At 39.9% G+C, this 17,064-nt stretch overlaps 1 protein-coding gene across 6 annotated transcripts in view; it reads left to right on the top strand.

Annotated features, from left to right (window-relative positions):
* Positions 1–7,254: 7,254 nt before the first annotated feature.
* Positions 7,255–17,064, top strand: part of abca2 (ATP-binding cassette, sub-family A (ABC1), member 2) — a gene marked incomplete at its 3' end in the record, with an annotated part of 152,895 nt that continues 143,085 nt past the window's right edge. For 5 of the 6 annotated variants that reach the window (XM_032507551.1, XM_032507552.1, XM_032507549.1 and 2 more), the window contains 1 exon segment: positions 7,256–7,773. In XM_032507551.1, coding sequence (XP_032363442.1) covers positions 7,708–7,773 — 66 coding nt within the window. 6 annotated transcript variants of the gene reach the window in all.

Genomic DNA, 17,064 nt, shown 5'->3' with positions numbered 1-17,064 from the left:
GAATACCCTGTAAACTAAAAGTTCACAGCAGCTGCGTAGGCCACAGATTTTTTGAGTTTTTTGCAAGCAGCCTCTCCTCTTTTGCTAAACGTGAAGTTGAGCGTGCAGCGCATGTATTGATCGCACATAGCAGAGGAGAAGCCTACTCTTTGCTAAAAATGTTTCTAATGAAAAGACGCCACTAGCAGGAGGAAAATTCAGTTCAGCCGATACAGGTATTTTTTAGTGTTTTTATGTGGCTGTTATTTTAACTCTGACAATAACCCTTTCCCCATCAGTAACGTTAGCGGCCTCTACCGTCCCTCCATACCAGAGCAGAGAAAGCACAGGTATGACCTAGCCTGGTCCTACCAGACTCTCGTACATTTCATTTGTTCAGAGAGTCTGGCCACTCTCCAATGAAAAGTGTTAACTTCATTGAGCGGGTACTCTGTTAAAGTTTGCTGACCAGATCCCCTCTGGATCTGCCATAACCAATTGCTAACATTTGGTCATTACATTGGCTTTGCACCACTACCATTCACCTTAGCCGACTCCTTTACCACTAACCGAGTGAGCTGGAAAATCAAACTTCTCCCAAACCCCGTGGGGAAGAGGGCCACAACATCATGGCCACCAACAAAATCCAACAAAGATTTTTCTCACTCTGACTTTAACTTCTGGATATTCAGCAGCGTTGCCACAACGGACCAAATGGCTTCGCTCGCATCTGTCTCCGCCGCCATTATGGAACTACAACTCAAACTCAACATCAACATCATCGTTCTCAGCAACTCCCTCTGTTCGCTGATTGGACCGGTAAAGATTTGAGAAACCCCCGAATATACCGCAAACCCAGACATGGTACTGAAGGAAATTAAAAATTTAGTGGAAGTACATAGGAGGGTGGAGGCAGGTTAGGTATGAACCACTCAGAAAGGCCAATTTAAATATTTTAAAATGCCACTAAATGAATATCAATGATCTATATCTTACGATAGTGTCCTTTTGTTGCAGGCTAGGCTTGGCCCAGTCCTAAGAGGACAAACAAGCCCCATCAGACTTGTCCGCTTTGGATGAACTTGCTGCCCAGCCCAAACTCTGTTCATTCCCAGTCACCACTATAGCAGGCAAAGCTAGGAGTTTTTCTGCCCAGTGGTGTGAAACATTCCTATGGATAGAGTACAGCACTGCAAGGGATGTTGTATTTTGTAAAACATGTCGCCATTTTCAAGAAGTGACCAATGAGGGTTGATTCATAAAAACTGGGTTTTTTGCTAAACATGTGGCTAGCAGAGCACATGCTGCAGCGGGAGGGAAGGATACATGCAAAGCCATCAGCAGGGTTGTTAATTTTTATCAAAAGTTTGGAGTGAGATTACATGCGTTTGGGGAGGAGCCATCCTAATAGTAGTCGCAGTGCTTTTTTCTTGAAATTCAATTTTACCCATTGTTCATAATTAACCAGGACAAATAGAAATTAGATCAATTGGTGAATTTGATAAATGACAACATTACCACTTGTCTTTTGGTTTTCATATGTACCATGTACTTACATTGGTCTCTTGTGTGCCACCAACAGAAGCTGAAGCATACAACTTTGCCATTCCACTTGCTGACTTAAGTGCCTGTTATTTGGGCTGATACCCTTTGCTTTTAACATGCCTGTTGACATCAGACATACCTTGATGGGCACATGAATTGTCGTTTCTGCAAATAGAGCACCAGTAAAAGGAGCTGGCAGTGCCCTTGGTGGTAAATGGTAATTTGGTTGACCAGTCATTTTTGAAAGTACACCTATACATGGCTGCTCCACTTAAAGCTATCGTCCTCGCTGTCCTGTCCACTGACTCTCCCACTGTCTCCTGTGTGATCTTATCCAATGTCTCCTGAATGCTCTCTTCTAATATCTCCTGTATGCTCTCTTCCACTGTCTCATGTATGCTCTCTTCCAATGTCTCCTATTGCTCTCTTCTAATATCTCATGTATGCTCTCTTCCAATGTCCCTCCTACTGTCTCCCTTGGTGTCTACTCCACCGTCTCTGCTACTACCTTTTCCAATGTCTCCTCATCTGATCTGGCAACTTTTTTAGGGGGCTTACTCTTTGGTGCCCAGAACAAGAAAAAAATATTTTGCTTCTAATAATTTAGCCACAAATTGGCTATATTACCAAACGTTCTAGCCTCTCTGCCGTAAATATTAAAAATGTTAGACAAACTTTTTTCCAATTTACCTTCTCTGTGTGTTCTATGTTGCTTAGGAACGAGTGTACGGTGGCCGAGACCGTTTTGTGTGTTTGTGTGTCTATGTTGACTAGTAAAGAACTTATGGTGGTTCGAGACTGTTTACCACAGGGGCAAATGATACATGCTATAGCGATTGGATTGTGTCGTTCAAAGGATACCATCTAAACTGAGTATGTTGCCTAACAAACATGTGAAACATACGTCTTCACTATCTAAAGACGACTGAACTACAGTGGTGTGAAAAAGTGTTTGCCCCCTTCCTCATTTCCTGTTCCTTTGCATGTTTGTCACACTTAATTGTTTCGGAACATCAAACCAATTTAAACAATATTTAAGGACAACACAAGTAAACACAAAATGCAATTTGTAAATGAAGGTGTTTATTTTTAAAGGTGAAAAAAAATCCAAACCATCATGGCCCTGTGTGAAAAAGTGATTGCCCCCTAAACCTAATAACTGGTTGGGCCACCCTTAGCAGCAACAACTGCAACCAAGCGTTTGCGATAACGTGCAATGAGGCTTTTACAGCATCCTGGAGGAATTTTGGCCCACTCATCTTTGCAGAATTGTCCTAATTCAGTTACATTAGAGGGTTTTCGAGCATTAACGGCCTTTTTAAGGTCATACCACAACATCTCAATAGGATTCAGGTCAGGACTTTGGCTAGGCCACTCCAAAGTCTTCATTTTGTTTTTCTTCAGCCATTCGGAGGTGGACTTGCTGGTGTGTTTAGGATCATTGTCCTGCTGCAGAACCCAAGTTCGTTTCAGCTTGAGTAGACGAACAGATGGTCGGACATTCTCCTTCAGGATCTCTTGGTAGACAGCAGAATGCATAGTTCCTTTTATCACGGCAAGTCTTCCAGGTCCTGAAGCAGCAAAACAGCCCCAGACCATCACACTACCACCACCATATTTTACTGTTGGTATAATGTTCTTTTTATGAAATGCAGTGTTCCTTCTACGCCAGATATACTTGGACACACACCTTCCAAAGAGTTCCACTTTTGTCTCATCGGTCCACAGAATGTTGTCCCAAAAGTCTTGGGGATCATCAAGATGTGTTGTGGAGAAATTGAGACGAGCTTTGATGTTCTTTTTGCTCAGCAGTGGTTTTTTCCTTGGAACTCTGCCATGCAGGCCATTTTTTTCCCAGTCTTTTCCTGATGGTGGAGGCATGAACGCTGACCTTAACTGAGGCAAGTGAGGCCTGCAGTTCTTTGGACGTTGTTGTGGGGTCTTTTGTGACCTCTTGGATGAGTCGTCGCTGTGCTCTTGGGGTAATTTTGGGCGGCCGGCCACTCCTGGGAAGGTTCACCACTGTTCCATGTCTTCGCCATTTGTGGATAATGGTTCTCACTGTGGTTCGCTGGATTCCCAAAGCTTTGGAAATGGCTTTATAACCCTTTCCAGACTGATAGATCTCAATTACTTTCTTTCTCAATTGTTCCTGAATTTCTTTGGGTCTCGGCATGATGTGTAGCTTTTAAGGATCTTCTGGTGGACCTTACTGTGTCAAGCAGCTCCTATTTAAGTGATGCCTTGATTGTGAACAGGTGTGGCAATAATCAGGCCTGGGTGTGGCTAGAGAAATTGAACTCCGGTGTGGACAACCACAGTTATAGTATGTTTTAACAATGGGGGCAATCACTTTTTCACACAGGGCCATGATGGTTTGGATTTTTTTTTCACCTTTAATAATAAACAACTTCATTTACAAATTGCATTTTGTGTTTACTTGTGTTGTCCTTGACTATTGTTTTAATTGGTTTGATGTTCCGAAACACTTAAGTGTGACAAACATGCAAAGGAACAGGAAATGAGGAAGGGGGCAAACACTTTTTCACACCACTGTATGTATGTCGTCAGAGTGACTTTTCCCCTAACTTTATTGATCACCAGATTACAGTACATGTATTCTCATCATTAAGATTTTGTTAGTGTTCTTTTACACACTTCCTGGTGCTTCTGTGTGACTATATAATGTATACCATGCTAATAAAATAGTATTTAAATTGATGAATGAACACTGAATGTTTGTTTGGAATGTCTCTGGCAATAAGAGACAGATGCTGCCAGCATTAGCAACCTTAGGTCAGCCGTCCAAACAACAATCTTAAATAAAATAGCAACTTGATATAAACAAAATCAACAACACTCATCAACTGTCTTACTTACTGGCTGGTCTTAATAGCTTTACTGAGGTTATTGCCATTTAGCTAACGAACAGAGTGCCAGCCCACACAGTGAGATTGTGGTGCCTTTGACTCGAATCAGAATGTTGTTAATTGCAGTTATCTGCAAAGATACTTAATGAACAAAGAACTTCTATTTCGGATTTTTATCAGAAACTGCTTTATTGGCCAAGTAAGTGTAAACACAAGGGAAATTGAGTCAGACCTGTGCTGCTTTATGTCAGGTGACGACGCCTACGTGTGGCGGTGTACTTATCAACTACATGTACACTGGTGACCGTGTTTTTTATCCACACGTTAGAGTCACACGACAGTCACCTTTGGAAGGTTATCCGTGACACAGTCCACTCATTGTATACGTGCGGGCGGAACAAAACTTCACTCCATGTGTCTGCGCCTGTAGGGAAAGTCAAACAGTTCAAATACACGTGATTTTTGTGAACACGTAAACAACACATATAGACAACACAATGATTTTTCACATGTGGATAACACACAGACAAACAATGCATATACAACACGTAGACAACGTTAATTTCACATAATTTTGAGCTATAGACCATATTAGCAGCATTAACATAACATAACATTGGCAGCAGGCTGAGGGTAGCAGACGCCAACAGACTCAACAAACTGATGTGCAAGGCCAGTGACGTTGTGGGGGTGGACTCTCTGCCGGTGGTGTCAGAGAGGAGGACGCTGTCCAAACTACATGCCATCTTGGACAATGTCTCCCACCCACTCCATGGCTTGCTGCTAAATCACAGGAGCCCTTTCAGTGATAGACTCATTCTCCCAAAATGCACCACAGAGCGCCACAGGAAGTCATTCCTGCCTGTGGCCATCAAACTTTACAACTCCTCGCTCTAAGTGTCTGACACACAGACATTCATCATTCATACACCAAGCAATAACACTTTTTAACACGTCATCTCTGGGTGCTAGATGAGACTTTTGGACACCACACTACTGCACTAATGCAACCTGCACATTTGGTTTATTTACATTTACATTTTAGCACATTTTAGCATATTATTTAAGCAGTTGCACATTTTTGTTCCCCCATCCTGTACATATTCAAATATTTGTTCTTTTTAATTATTCGTATTATTATTTAATGTATATTGTATGTATGTATATTTTTCCTAGTATTTCATTTATATTTATATTTTGTGCTTTGTGACTGATTTTGCTGCTGTAACACAGGAATTTCCCATTTTTCTTGGGATCAATAAACATCTATCTATCTATCTATCTATCTATCTATCTATCTATCTATCTAGAGAGGTTAAAACTGGACAATATTATCTGTTTTGTGCAATAACACTGGCCTGAAATGTGTGTAACACTCAACTACTATTATTATTATTATTATTATTATTATTATTATTATTATTACTTTTCACCATTGCAACTCCTTAATTATGTTAATTATGTAAATACTGTATAATAACATTCCTTTAACTATGTAAATACCGTACATATCCACACTCCTTATATTTCTTTATTTATATTTCTGCTCTGATATTTATACTTTTTGTGCAACTGCAACACAAAGTTTCCCTTCAGGGATCAATAAAGTATTTCTTATTCTGATTCTAATTCTGATTAGACCAGGTCCAGATCCAAAACTCTACTAAATCTGGACTAAATTATCCCAGAGAGGCTAAAGAGTCTTAAAAACACAGTTTCAGATTTGTGAAAACTTTATTCTATTTTTGAAAATGCAATAAAGGGAGATTACCCTGCTCTTCTTCATATGTAGACCACATACGACCAAGTCCAGATCCAAAACCACTATACCTAGACTTGTCAAATCTAGACTAAATTATCCAACAGAGGCTAAGTACTCTTAAAAAGTTTCAGATTGTGAAAACAAATAATTAATAATAATTAAAATTAACAATTTACCTTAAAGACGCTTTTAATACAATAAGAGGTTCAGAGAATCAGTCACTCAGCAATGTAAGTTACACTGACCAGTATTATAAATGTACCACATATGTTTTTGACCCCATTTTTCATGAGCTGAACTCAAAGATCTAAGACTTTTTCTCTGTACACAAAAGGCCTATTTCTCTCAAATATAGTGGACCAACAACACATCTCTTTCGCATAGAGTTGATCAGGTTGTTAATTGTGGACTGGGGAATGTTGGTCCACTCGTCTTTGATGGCTGTGCAAAGTTGCTGGATATTGGCAGGACCTGTCACATGTTGTATGCCGATCCAGAGCATCCCAAACATGCTCAATAGGTGACATGTCTGGTGAGTATGCTGGCCATGTAAGAACTGCTGAACTGCTGAATCGGACGCTGTGAATCGGAAGCTAACTTCAGCTTTAAATTTACCTTAAATTTCCCCTTAACCCACGAATCGGAAGCTGCGAATCGGAAGCCAACTTCAGCGTCTTCAATTGAACTGTACACTCATTGCCCAGCCTTTTGTGTTATATCTGACATTCTCCTGTCTGTTTATGTTTAAATGTTTTTGGGGCCTGTAGACTGTTAAAAACTAAATTGCCCTTTTTGGGTTAAATAAAGTTATTTGAACCTAAACTGGAAATGTATCTTATATGTTGGATTCACATTTATGTATATTTTCAGACAAAAAAAAATCTCTGATCAAATAAAAAAAAAAACACTGAATTCAAAATTTCAATAAGAATTTATATACACATATTGAACAAATGCCATATATGTTCTTATTGTATTTAAAATTGGCCTATTGAAATTCCCTATACGTAATTGACCCACACATAACTCAGAAATCCTGGGCAGTGTCACTCTGGGTATAGGGACGCTGGTGTGAAATATGCGGTAATCAATGTTATCAATCGCGGTTGGAAAATTCAGAGGGATTTTGTTTTTAAAGGCCAGGCCGGAAATGTACGTTTTCATTACTCGGGCTAGCTTAATATCAGGCTGTGTCCACTGGTTTCCTGCTCCAACCCAGACCATTGCACTGCTAAACTTAACGGATTCCGTAGGAGAAGCTACCCGGAGCACCACTGACACATAGAGGATGACAGACGGAACAAAACAGTTCCGTAACGACTTTTTCTGCCAGTCACTGGCAAATAGGCATTCGTCAACTAACTGAGTAACGTTAACGTTAGCTTAATATTATTAGCCAGCCCGACCCATTTCAGCACCATTACAGGCTCGGACGGGATGCCTGCAACGGGACAGAATTTCCCCGGTGATTTAAATCTAGACCTAGGCCACCGCCACGTTATGCTAGTTTGGTCAATTTAATGACATACTGAAGCAGAAGTGGGAGGCACAATGGGATTCCTGCACCAGCTCCATCTCCTGCTGTGGAAGAACATCTCACTGAAAAGGAGGGGTCCGGTGAGACAACACTTTTGTTCACATTAGTCTATGAAATTATATAAAAAGGGACAGAGCAGCTGTATATGGTTGTTCGTGTCTTTGAAGAGCAGACGGGCGTCGGTCAAGCCTGCACCGCTGCTCCATTTCCAGCAGACTTTATTTGGGCTAATTCTACCAGCACCTGTCTCTATCTGCGAATGCGTCTAAACATCATGCGTTAGAATAACACTGCAGTTAGCTTCATGGAGCGTGATGATAATGTCCACGCAGGTTTACTGCCGGGGTGATGCTGGGATGCAGATGCTTGTTCTCTATACAGGCTACCTCACACTACTGTCAAACAGGTTGTTGTTTGTGGCTAAACAACAGTTGTGTAAATTCCAGTCTGTTTGTTTGCTTAAATTTGAAAAAGGCCTATAGGCTACACTGTAAGCTCAGCGTGTGTTGTCGTAATCAAGTGTTTGGTTTATCACAGTGGGGTAGTCTAATTTATTGTAGTATACTGTACCACACACACACACATATCTATATCTATATAGATATAGATATATATATATGTATTTTTTTTTCTAGCTCTGAATGGGCCTTTGGGGGAGGACAAATTAAAGTGGGGGTTTAATTGCTGTATTCTGATACACTTTTATGCACCAATTTATGGCAGAAATACCTTTGTATGTAGCTTATGAAAAACACAGGTAACAATTTAAAATATAAGAAGATAATGTAATATAAGGCAGTAAGGGGGATTTAACATCAGGGACCTGGGCCTGGATCCCAAAAGTTTAACCCAAAGTCCAGTTTGTGTGATAAGTGTGAACACATCCATGCCCAAGTCTACCTGTGTCTACCTCCGCTAAAACAAGCGCTAAAGTTAGCTAATGTCAGCTATTGTAGCTAATATAACGTTAGCAATAAGAAACAGACGGTTTGTGGTTTACGGTATGCAAGCTCCAGGTAAATTAGGGAAAGCAGTTGCTGTAGGTGTAATGTTACGGTAAACCCAGAGGGTGACTGCGGTCAGTCGTCATCATGTGGTCGTCGATATGCACGTGGAATGATCATACAGTACAGGCGAAAAGTTTGGACACACCTTCTCATTCAATGCGTTTTCTTTATTTTCATGACTATTTACATTGTAGATCCTCACTGAAGGCATCAAAACTATGAATGAACACATATGGAATTATGTACTTAACAAACAACAACCCAGAGCATTTTTTTCTCCTGTCCTGGAATGTATGTGTGGAGGGGGCAGACCTTACTCAGTAGAAGGGTTGGGCACATCAATGCCTGGCCAATAGCGTGTGAATACAATTGAAGGGCAGGTCCCTTGTCTGCGTAGGTTCCATAATAACGCCTAAATGACCGATATCTACTGGACCGAATAGCAGGCATTACAGGCAGCAGAAGCATACCTGCATGTGACGCTAGTTTACACTACACTTGGTAGCAGTAACTTTAGTCTACTCTTAGCTAGTAGCTGGATTAAAAACGGTTAAAATTTTGACAGCTAATGTTAAACAGTGTAAAGTAGGACTTTATTTCACTGTAGAGGATTCCAACACCGGGACGAACAGTTTGCAACTGCCTTTGTCAGAAAAATAACTGTGCGTTATTGTAATATAGCCTTCCATTTTCCCATTTTGTCGTTTAACAGCAATTTATTGGTGGGAAATAAGTTATTGTTATAAATTAATGTTATAACATTATTAATAAATAATAAATTTTGACCCGTCGGCCTTAGCAATAAGAAGTTGTGTTCTTCCATATGTTTATTTAAATATCTGGCAATGCAAGACTCCAAGACACCAAGATAAGCTACTTGAAACCACCCGCTCCACTGAGGAACAGAGCTGTTGATTTTTGATTTAATTTCACTGTTGTAAAGGCTAACCATGCTCGGTTAGCACAATGACATCCTGTTAGAAAGCACATCCGAAACAATTTGTCATAAACTAAGTAACAATAGTGTTAGCCAAGATGCTAACAGCATCTAGGGATTTACAAGAAACCTGTTTCTTGCAGATTGTGACGTTACTGAGAATACAGCTGTTAAAAGGTACTATATGAAGTCAGAGCTAACTGACAGCTGTAGAGCACCTAACGTCAACATAAACTTTAGCTGTCTCCATGAAACTCCCAGCTAAGCTCCTGGTGGATGTCGATTTTAAAGTCATGTTAAAACTTCCCATCCTTCCGATTTCCAGCCACAGCCGCCTCCTCTCCGCCTTAACTAACATTTCTCGGTACATTAGCTTCTTGATCTGAAGACCTCACAATGTTTCTCACTCGTTCATCTGACATGACATGACAAAAACATTTTGGTTTCACATGCGGTTAGGCCAAGGAAAGAAGCGGGAGATTAGCCAACGTTAACCAATTTCTGCATTCAAATAGTATTGATTTTTCTTACTATTTTAATTATATTCGACTAAATTTCCCCTTAACCCACGAATCGGAAGCTGCGAATCGGAAGCCAACTTCAGCGTCTTCAATTGAACTGTACACTCATTGCCCAGCCTTTTGTGTTATATCTGACATTCTCCTGTCTGTTTATGTTTAAATGTTTTTGGGGCCTGTACACTGTTAAAAACTAAATTGCCCTTTTTGGGTTAAATAAAGTTATTTGAACCTGAACTGGAAATGTATCTTATATGTTGGATTCACATTTATGTATATTTTCAGACAAAAAAAAATCTCTGATCAAATAAAAAAAAAGTCAGAGCTAACTCTGACAGCTGTAGAGCACCTAACGTCAACATAAACTTTAGCTGTCTCCATGAAACTCCCAGCTAAGCTCCTGGTGGATGTCGATTTTAAAGTCATGTTAAAACTTCCCATCCTTCCGATTTCCAGCCACAGCCGCCTCCTCTCCGCCTTAACTAACATTTCTCGGTACATTAGCTTCTTGATCTGAAGACCTCACAATGTTTCTCACTCGTTCATCTGACATGAAACATTTTGGTTTCACATGCGGTTAGGCCAAGGAAAGAAGCGGGAGATTAGCCAACGTTAACCAATTTCTGCATTCAAATAGTATTGATTTTTCTTACTATTTTAATTATATTCGACTTTCGGAATTCGTTCCAACAGTCCTACTGAGGACCTGTTGATATTTAGAGGGGCATAGTTTCTTCTCTGTTTTTCCCAAAGTCCACTATACACTCTTTAGTCTTGCTGAGTAGGTTGTTGGTGAGACTAGCAGCAGTGTCTTCAGCAAACTTGATGATGGTGTTGGAGTAGAAAGTAAAAAAGTTAAAGAAAAGTTTAATGATGAAATATGACTGAAAAAATAGTCTTTTATAAAATTGAAAGTCACAAAATGAACAACGAGCACTGTAAAAGGTTTTCCCGCAAAGTACGGATGTAAAAGGATGATAATTTAACCACACAGTTATAGTGACCAATATTATCACGTTTTGGGTATTATTGCAGTATTTCAAGTTCAAAATTTATTGTCATATGCACTTTAGTACAAGTACCACAGAAATGAAATACAGTATGCCCTATTGCACTCTCTCAGCACCAGTCAACAGTAACAATCAATAACAATAATATAGTTTAAAAACATAAAACCATTTAACCACCACAATAAACAGTGGCTAAGTAACTAAATACAGACCCCAGCCCTCCTTCCTGCTGCGCTATCATTCAACAACCTGATTACCTGAGGATAAAAACTATCCCTAAAACGTGATGTGCGCGTTGGGATACTCTGCAACCGTCTCCCTGATGGAAGGTGGGAGAAGAGGTTGTGTGCAGGATGATTAGAATCCTGCATAATACTACGTGCCTTCTTAGTACTACGTTTCCAGTAAATATGTTGCAATGGTTCAAGTGGAACGCCGATGATTTTAGACGCAGTTTTGACCACCTTTGTCAGAAGATTACGATCATGTGAAGTAGTCCTAACAAACCACACTACAATGTTACCTGTTTGTGTGTCCAATATGTTCAGAATGCACTGATAAACCTACACAAACAGAAATTGTTTCAAAAAGTGTAACAGTGTTTATTATATTACAAAAATATAGGCAATAAGCTTGTCAGAACTATTGAAAACTGGCTGATCCAGGAAGATTTATTTACAACTCGAACATGAAGTTAACTATGAAGTTGTATTTGACGTTCCATGTTAAGAAAGTTGTATGTTGTTCTAAAATATAAGCAAATAATAATGCACATTAATAAGCATCTTACTTACTATGAACATTATTTGCCAAAACTAAATGTTATAGCCACCAGCATATAACAAGAAACAATACTAAGAATTACATTAATTTCTCTGTAATAATTAACATAAATTTAACATATTACACAGTAACACAAACTGAGAATAAGCCACATCTTCTACAGCAGGCATATCCATAACGGAGAAAACAGTGAAATACACCTTTAGCTAAGCATGTGGCTCTACAGGCTAGTCTGTTTACTGGCAATTGCACGTTGCTAGCAAATTGCCCTAATACAACCTGAATATCAACATGTGGCTGCACAAGTAATATTAAACAAGCTGCACATCTACCAGCTATTCAAGAAACACAGCAATAACAATGTTATCAAGGTGATAATCTCTCTCTCTCTCTATCTTTCTCTCTCTCTCTCTCTCTCCAAATGTCATGTCGTAACATAGGCTAAACTTCCACATTATAGCAGAACATTTATTGAAGAAGATAACGAGGCAGTAAAACCTATGAGCCTGTGTGGTGCCCTGTTAAATTTAACTTCAACAATACAAATACAACACGCCATTCTACTTTTGAGGGCTAAATTAAATTAAATTTGGGGGGCGGGGCTTGATGTGATCCCACGGGCTGCAGTGAGACGTACTTGGAGTTTCGGTTCCAGAACAGATGATATGAGTCAGTTCAATAAACTCAGAGTAGGTTCACTCAGAGTTCAGCATGTGCACCACCACTATGAAAAGGCAGCATCAATGGAGCCATGATACTACAATTCACCATGGCAACAACCACAAACAAACTGGTTGTCGGTGTCACTCCCCAATGTGAGTCGAGTGCAGATTTAAATCGCGCATGCTCATATTTACGGTTAATGGCATAACGTGTCATACTCGAAAGAGGCAAGTCAGACCGGCTCTGGTCGAGTGCAGATGTTAGTTACTAGGGATGAGCGAGTACAGCATTATCTGTATCTGTATCTGTATCTGTTTACCACATGAATTATCTGTATCCGTATCTGTACTCGGACTGGGCGGGGCATAACCCGGAAGTGGGCAGATTTAACCCGGAAGTGGGTCGGGTTGTCTTGAAATGGGCGGGGGTTTAACCGGTATGTTATTTTAAGCATGCAATTGATATGGGTTGATCAGAAATTGTTATATTTATTGCTGATTAGAAAACTATTTCCATGACAGCATCAGCATTGAGCTTCAGATCAATGGTGCTGTCATGGTAACAAACAAACTATATACAGTAGATAACAAGTTTTGCAACAATAAATACAACAATGTGGTTGCAATTATTAAGTAAATTGTAATAAACAAGAGTTTTCATACTCAATAATATAACTTTCTTTTTTTAACTTTTAATTTTTCTATGATCAGTGTGGTAATTTATGGTTTTTTGGTTCTTTTTTATTTTCACACCAGGTATGTGTGAGTGTGTCTGTGAGTGAGTAAGAGATACAGAGATAGAGAGAGAAACAAAGAGAGAGAGGGGGGCGGGGGGTTGGAACGTGTGTTTGTGTGTGTTTATCTTAATTTGTAATATTATTTATGTATACCGCAACTGCCTTTTATTTATTTTTTTATAAAACACAGCACAGCACAGACACTCAAAAAACTGGTTAGAGCCAGCAGGCAGTTTAAAAAAAAAAAAAAAAAACTCTGACGGCAGAGATGCAACCCGAGTCGCATTCTAACAAGCACTATGTCTGAACAAACCCCACAGTTACCAGAAGTCTCCTGGTTACTAAGTGACAAACCCCACAGTTACCAGAAGTCTCCTGGTTACTAAGTGACAAACCCCACAGTTACCAGAAGTCTCCTGGTTACTAAGTGACAAACCCCACGGTTACCAGAAGTCTCCTGGTTACTAGGTACTACTTCAAACCGAAGTATAAAACAAACCTGAAGCCTGAAGAAACCCTAAATGTTAAAAGCCAGGCGGACCTGAGGGAGAGAGCTGTTCACTTCTCCGTGTCCTGAGTGTGTGTGAGCACAGCCGGTCGGACACAACAACAGGAGGAATCTTTGTGTGTAGGGAGGGGCGCTGGGACTAGCCTATTACAGAATAGTGTAGGGGAGGGGCGCTGTGACTAGCACTGTGACTAGCCTATCACAGAACGGAGAAACAGTCAATGGAGACTTTTATTCAATCCGAGTACAGATATTGACTCGCATTACTCGTATACTTGTACTCGGCAAAAGTGCTTTATCCGTACCGGATACTCGTTTCAGCCGAGTATCCGGCTCATCTCTATTAGTTACGCATGCTCTTTGCGGTTTACGACATAACTGTCATACTAAAATTTGTGAAATCATAAACTTTTCTCATTACAAACAATAACAGAAGATGGAAATCATTTCAAAAACGTTTTAGCTATCTGTGATTGTTTGATTGCTTACATTAGGTCACAACGCCATTCAACCGACAGCCTTTGTTGTGTTTGATTGCTAACTCGTAGCAAAGCTAGCAGTCATTTCAAAAACGTTTTAGCTATCTATGATTGATAGCACACTTTTAGTGTCTCCTTTGTTAATTAAGTCTGTCTGCCTTTTGTCGAGCATAGCTTAAAAACAAAGCATTTTGCTTTTCTCTTTCTGTGCTTATAAAACCAGAGTTATAATTACACAATCTTTGTTTCAGTGTTTGGGACATTTACTAAACATTATAATGTATACGTGCACAGACTACATTTTCTGTTAAAAGGATACTGATTAGCATTAAGCTTTGTATCAGTAGAAACCCAGTAGTATTTATGAATGACCACGCTTCCCTCCCTCATGTCCCCCTGAGACTAGTGGTATGTCTCAAATCGCGCACTTCCGTTAGTGTACTTATAGACAGTACACTTCGTGCACTACGTACTGACTTGCATAGTGCGTAAATTTCGCGCACTGCCATGTGCACTTACCGGAAATGACGATCGCATTTCATCTCTTCGTCTTCTGTTCAATTTTTAATTTCACCAAGGGAGAGCATTTCAGTCTAATAATTCTTGCTTTGTTTTTGATATTTTAACAAAAATAAATGTGTTTGTTTTTTTTTGCTCCGTGTCAAGCCAGGATGACGATTGCGACGCCGCCGTCATGTCACCCGCCCCATATTAGCTGAAAACAGTACAAACAAATGTATTGTAATATTCCTTCTCCCCAGGCCGTAGCTAGTTTGATGGGGATAGGGACATAAGGGTGGACTTCAGACTCTCCGGGGGATCCTTCTAGGGCAGACCTGGGCATCTTACGGCCCGCGGGCCACATCCGGCCCTTTGTGCGTCCCTGTCCGGCCCGCGTGAGGCTAATCATAAATTACAAAATAAATGAAAAAAATATCTGTCGAGTGTGCAATACAACGGTGCTGCTTTTGTTTTGAAAACCGTTATTTGTATTACTTCCATGTGGACGCATGCGCGTTCGTGGTTGTGAGGGAAGGTGAACAGCGGCAATCACAAATTACAAAATGAATTTAAAAAAACATCTATGTCGTGCGTGCAATACAACGGTGCTGCTTTTATTTTGAAAAGTGTCATTTATGGACGTATGTCCGTGCGTAACCTGTGAGTGAAGGTGCACAGCGACAAGTGATGCCCGGTTCCCCCCCGAGATGTCCGCTCACGCTAAAAAAAGAAAAGTTGATGACGAATGCCGTGTTTTCAACAAGACATGGATTGCCAAATATTTCTTTACAGAAATTAAAGGTAAAGCCGTGTTCTTAATTTGTGGTGCACAGGTTGCTGTGTTTAAACATTATAATTTGAATCGCCACTACACAACGAAGCGCGAGGATAAATACCGGAATCTGTCTGATGAAGAGCACGCAAGGGAGGAGTGTGAACAAGTTAAAAATAAATTGCAGTGATTCAATGATTTTTGTTTTCTTATTTTAATTTCACATAGCCTAATATAATTATTTAAGGATTAAGAGTTTAAATAAAACCATCAAAAGCAATCTGCTTTTGTATAAAGTTAAGTTAGGTTAAATTAAATTATTATTTTTATTAATATTTATCTTACGTTATATCAAAAATAATATTGAGCAAAATTTAATTGAAATATTGTTGATGTGGCCCTCCAGCAGTGCTCGGGTTGCTCATGCGGCCCCCGGTAAAAATTAATTGCCCACCCTTGTTCTGGGGTCTGATGGCCATCGTCACCCCTAAATGACGGACCTCTATTTCTCGTTTGTCCCTGAAGAGATTGGTTATATAGTACATCAGGTGGAGGCAGTAACGGCGGATACGTTTTAACATTACGCTACTGTTAACGTCACCGGCAGACAATGAGCTGATCACTATTTTGCTGAGCTAAAGCTCACATTGAATCATGTACAACTTGTTAAGATCAAACATTTAACACTCAAATCTTCTACAGTGGGACAATAGTTTAACACAAACAACAATATACCACAACACATGTAACGTTAGCTTATAACTTATTTGCCAATATGGCAGAGCTGCCGACTTTTCCAAAAAACTTGGAGTGAGATTTGGTGGGGCCAACCCAGGGGCCAGCCCTGTACAAAGCAATTTCTTTGGCTCTTTTAGCATCATTATCCTTCTGGATTTAAATTGGGATTTTTTATGTATGGGGGGCTCTCCCTAGGGGGGTCTGGGGGTATGCCCCCCCCCAGGAATTGTTTTTGAAAAGTAAACCATTAAATGGCACTTTCTGGAGAGTTTTGTGCAAAAAAATGGAGAAATCAAGTCTCACATGATATGTGCAAAACTGTAGGGTTAAGAGCCTTTGCATTGTTGTAGTATCAACAGGTTTTAGGGCATTTAGCATTTACATTATTTACATTATTAACTTCTTATGATATAAGAACTGACCCAGACAATGTGCCAAACATAATGAACCACACGAAGAGACAGTAGAATATGTCAGCAACAGCTCAGAAGATTTGGAACTGTGGTGAACAGGTCCAGGGATCCCTGATGTAGGGACCAGGGATTAACTAAGACCACTGAAATTCTAAAGAATAAGAACCACTGATTTACATAAATTCTAACCCTTTAACCTTTGTGCCAGGGCTCAGTAATGTTTGGCCCTCATCCTCTGTTCCCCACTTACTGTATTTACTTTTTTCGGGAAAATAAAGACTATTTGTTCATTTTATGAAACATTGA

The sequence above is a fragment of the Etheostoma spectabile genome, unplaced genomic scaffold (assembly GCF_008692095.1).
Source record: "Etheostoma spectabile isolate EspeVRDwgs_2016 unplaced genomic scaffold, UIUC_Espe_1.0 scaffold00003242, whole genome shotgun sequence".
In the NCBI taxonomy this organism is placed as follows: Eukaryota; Metazoa; Chordata; class Actinopteri; order Perciformes; family Percidae; genus Etheostoma; species Etheostoma spectabile.
The sequence above is the reverse complement of the archived record's forward strand: the minus strand, read 5'-3'. Positions and strand labels throughout refer to the sequence as shown.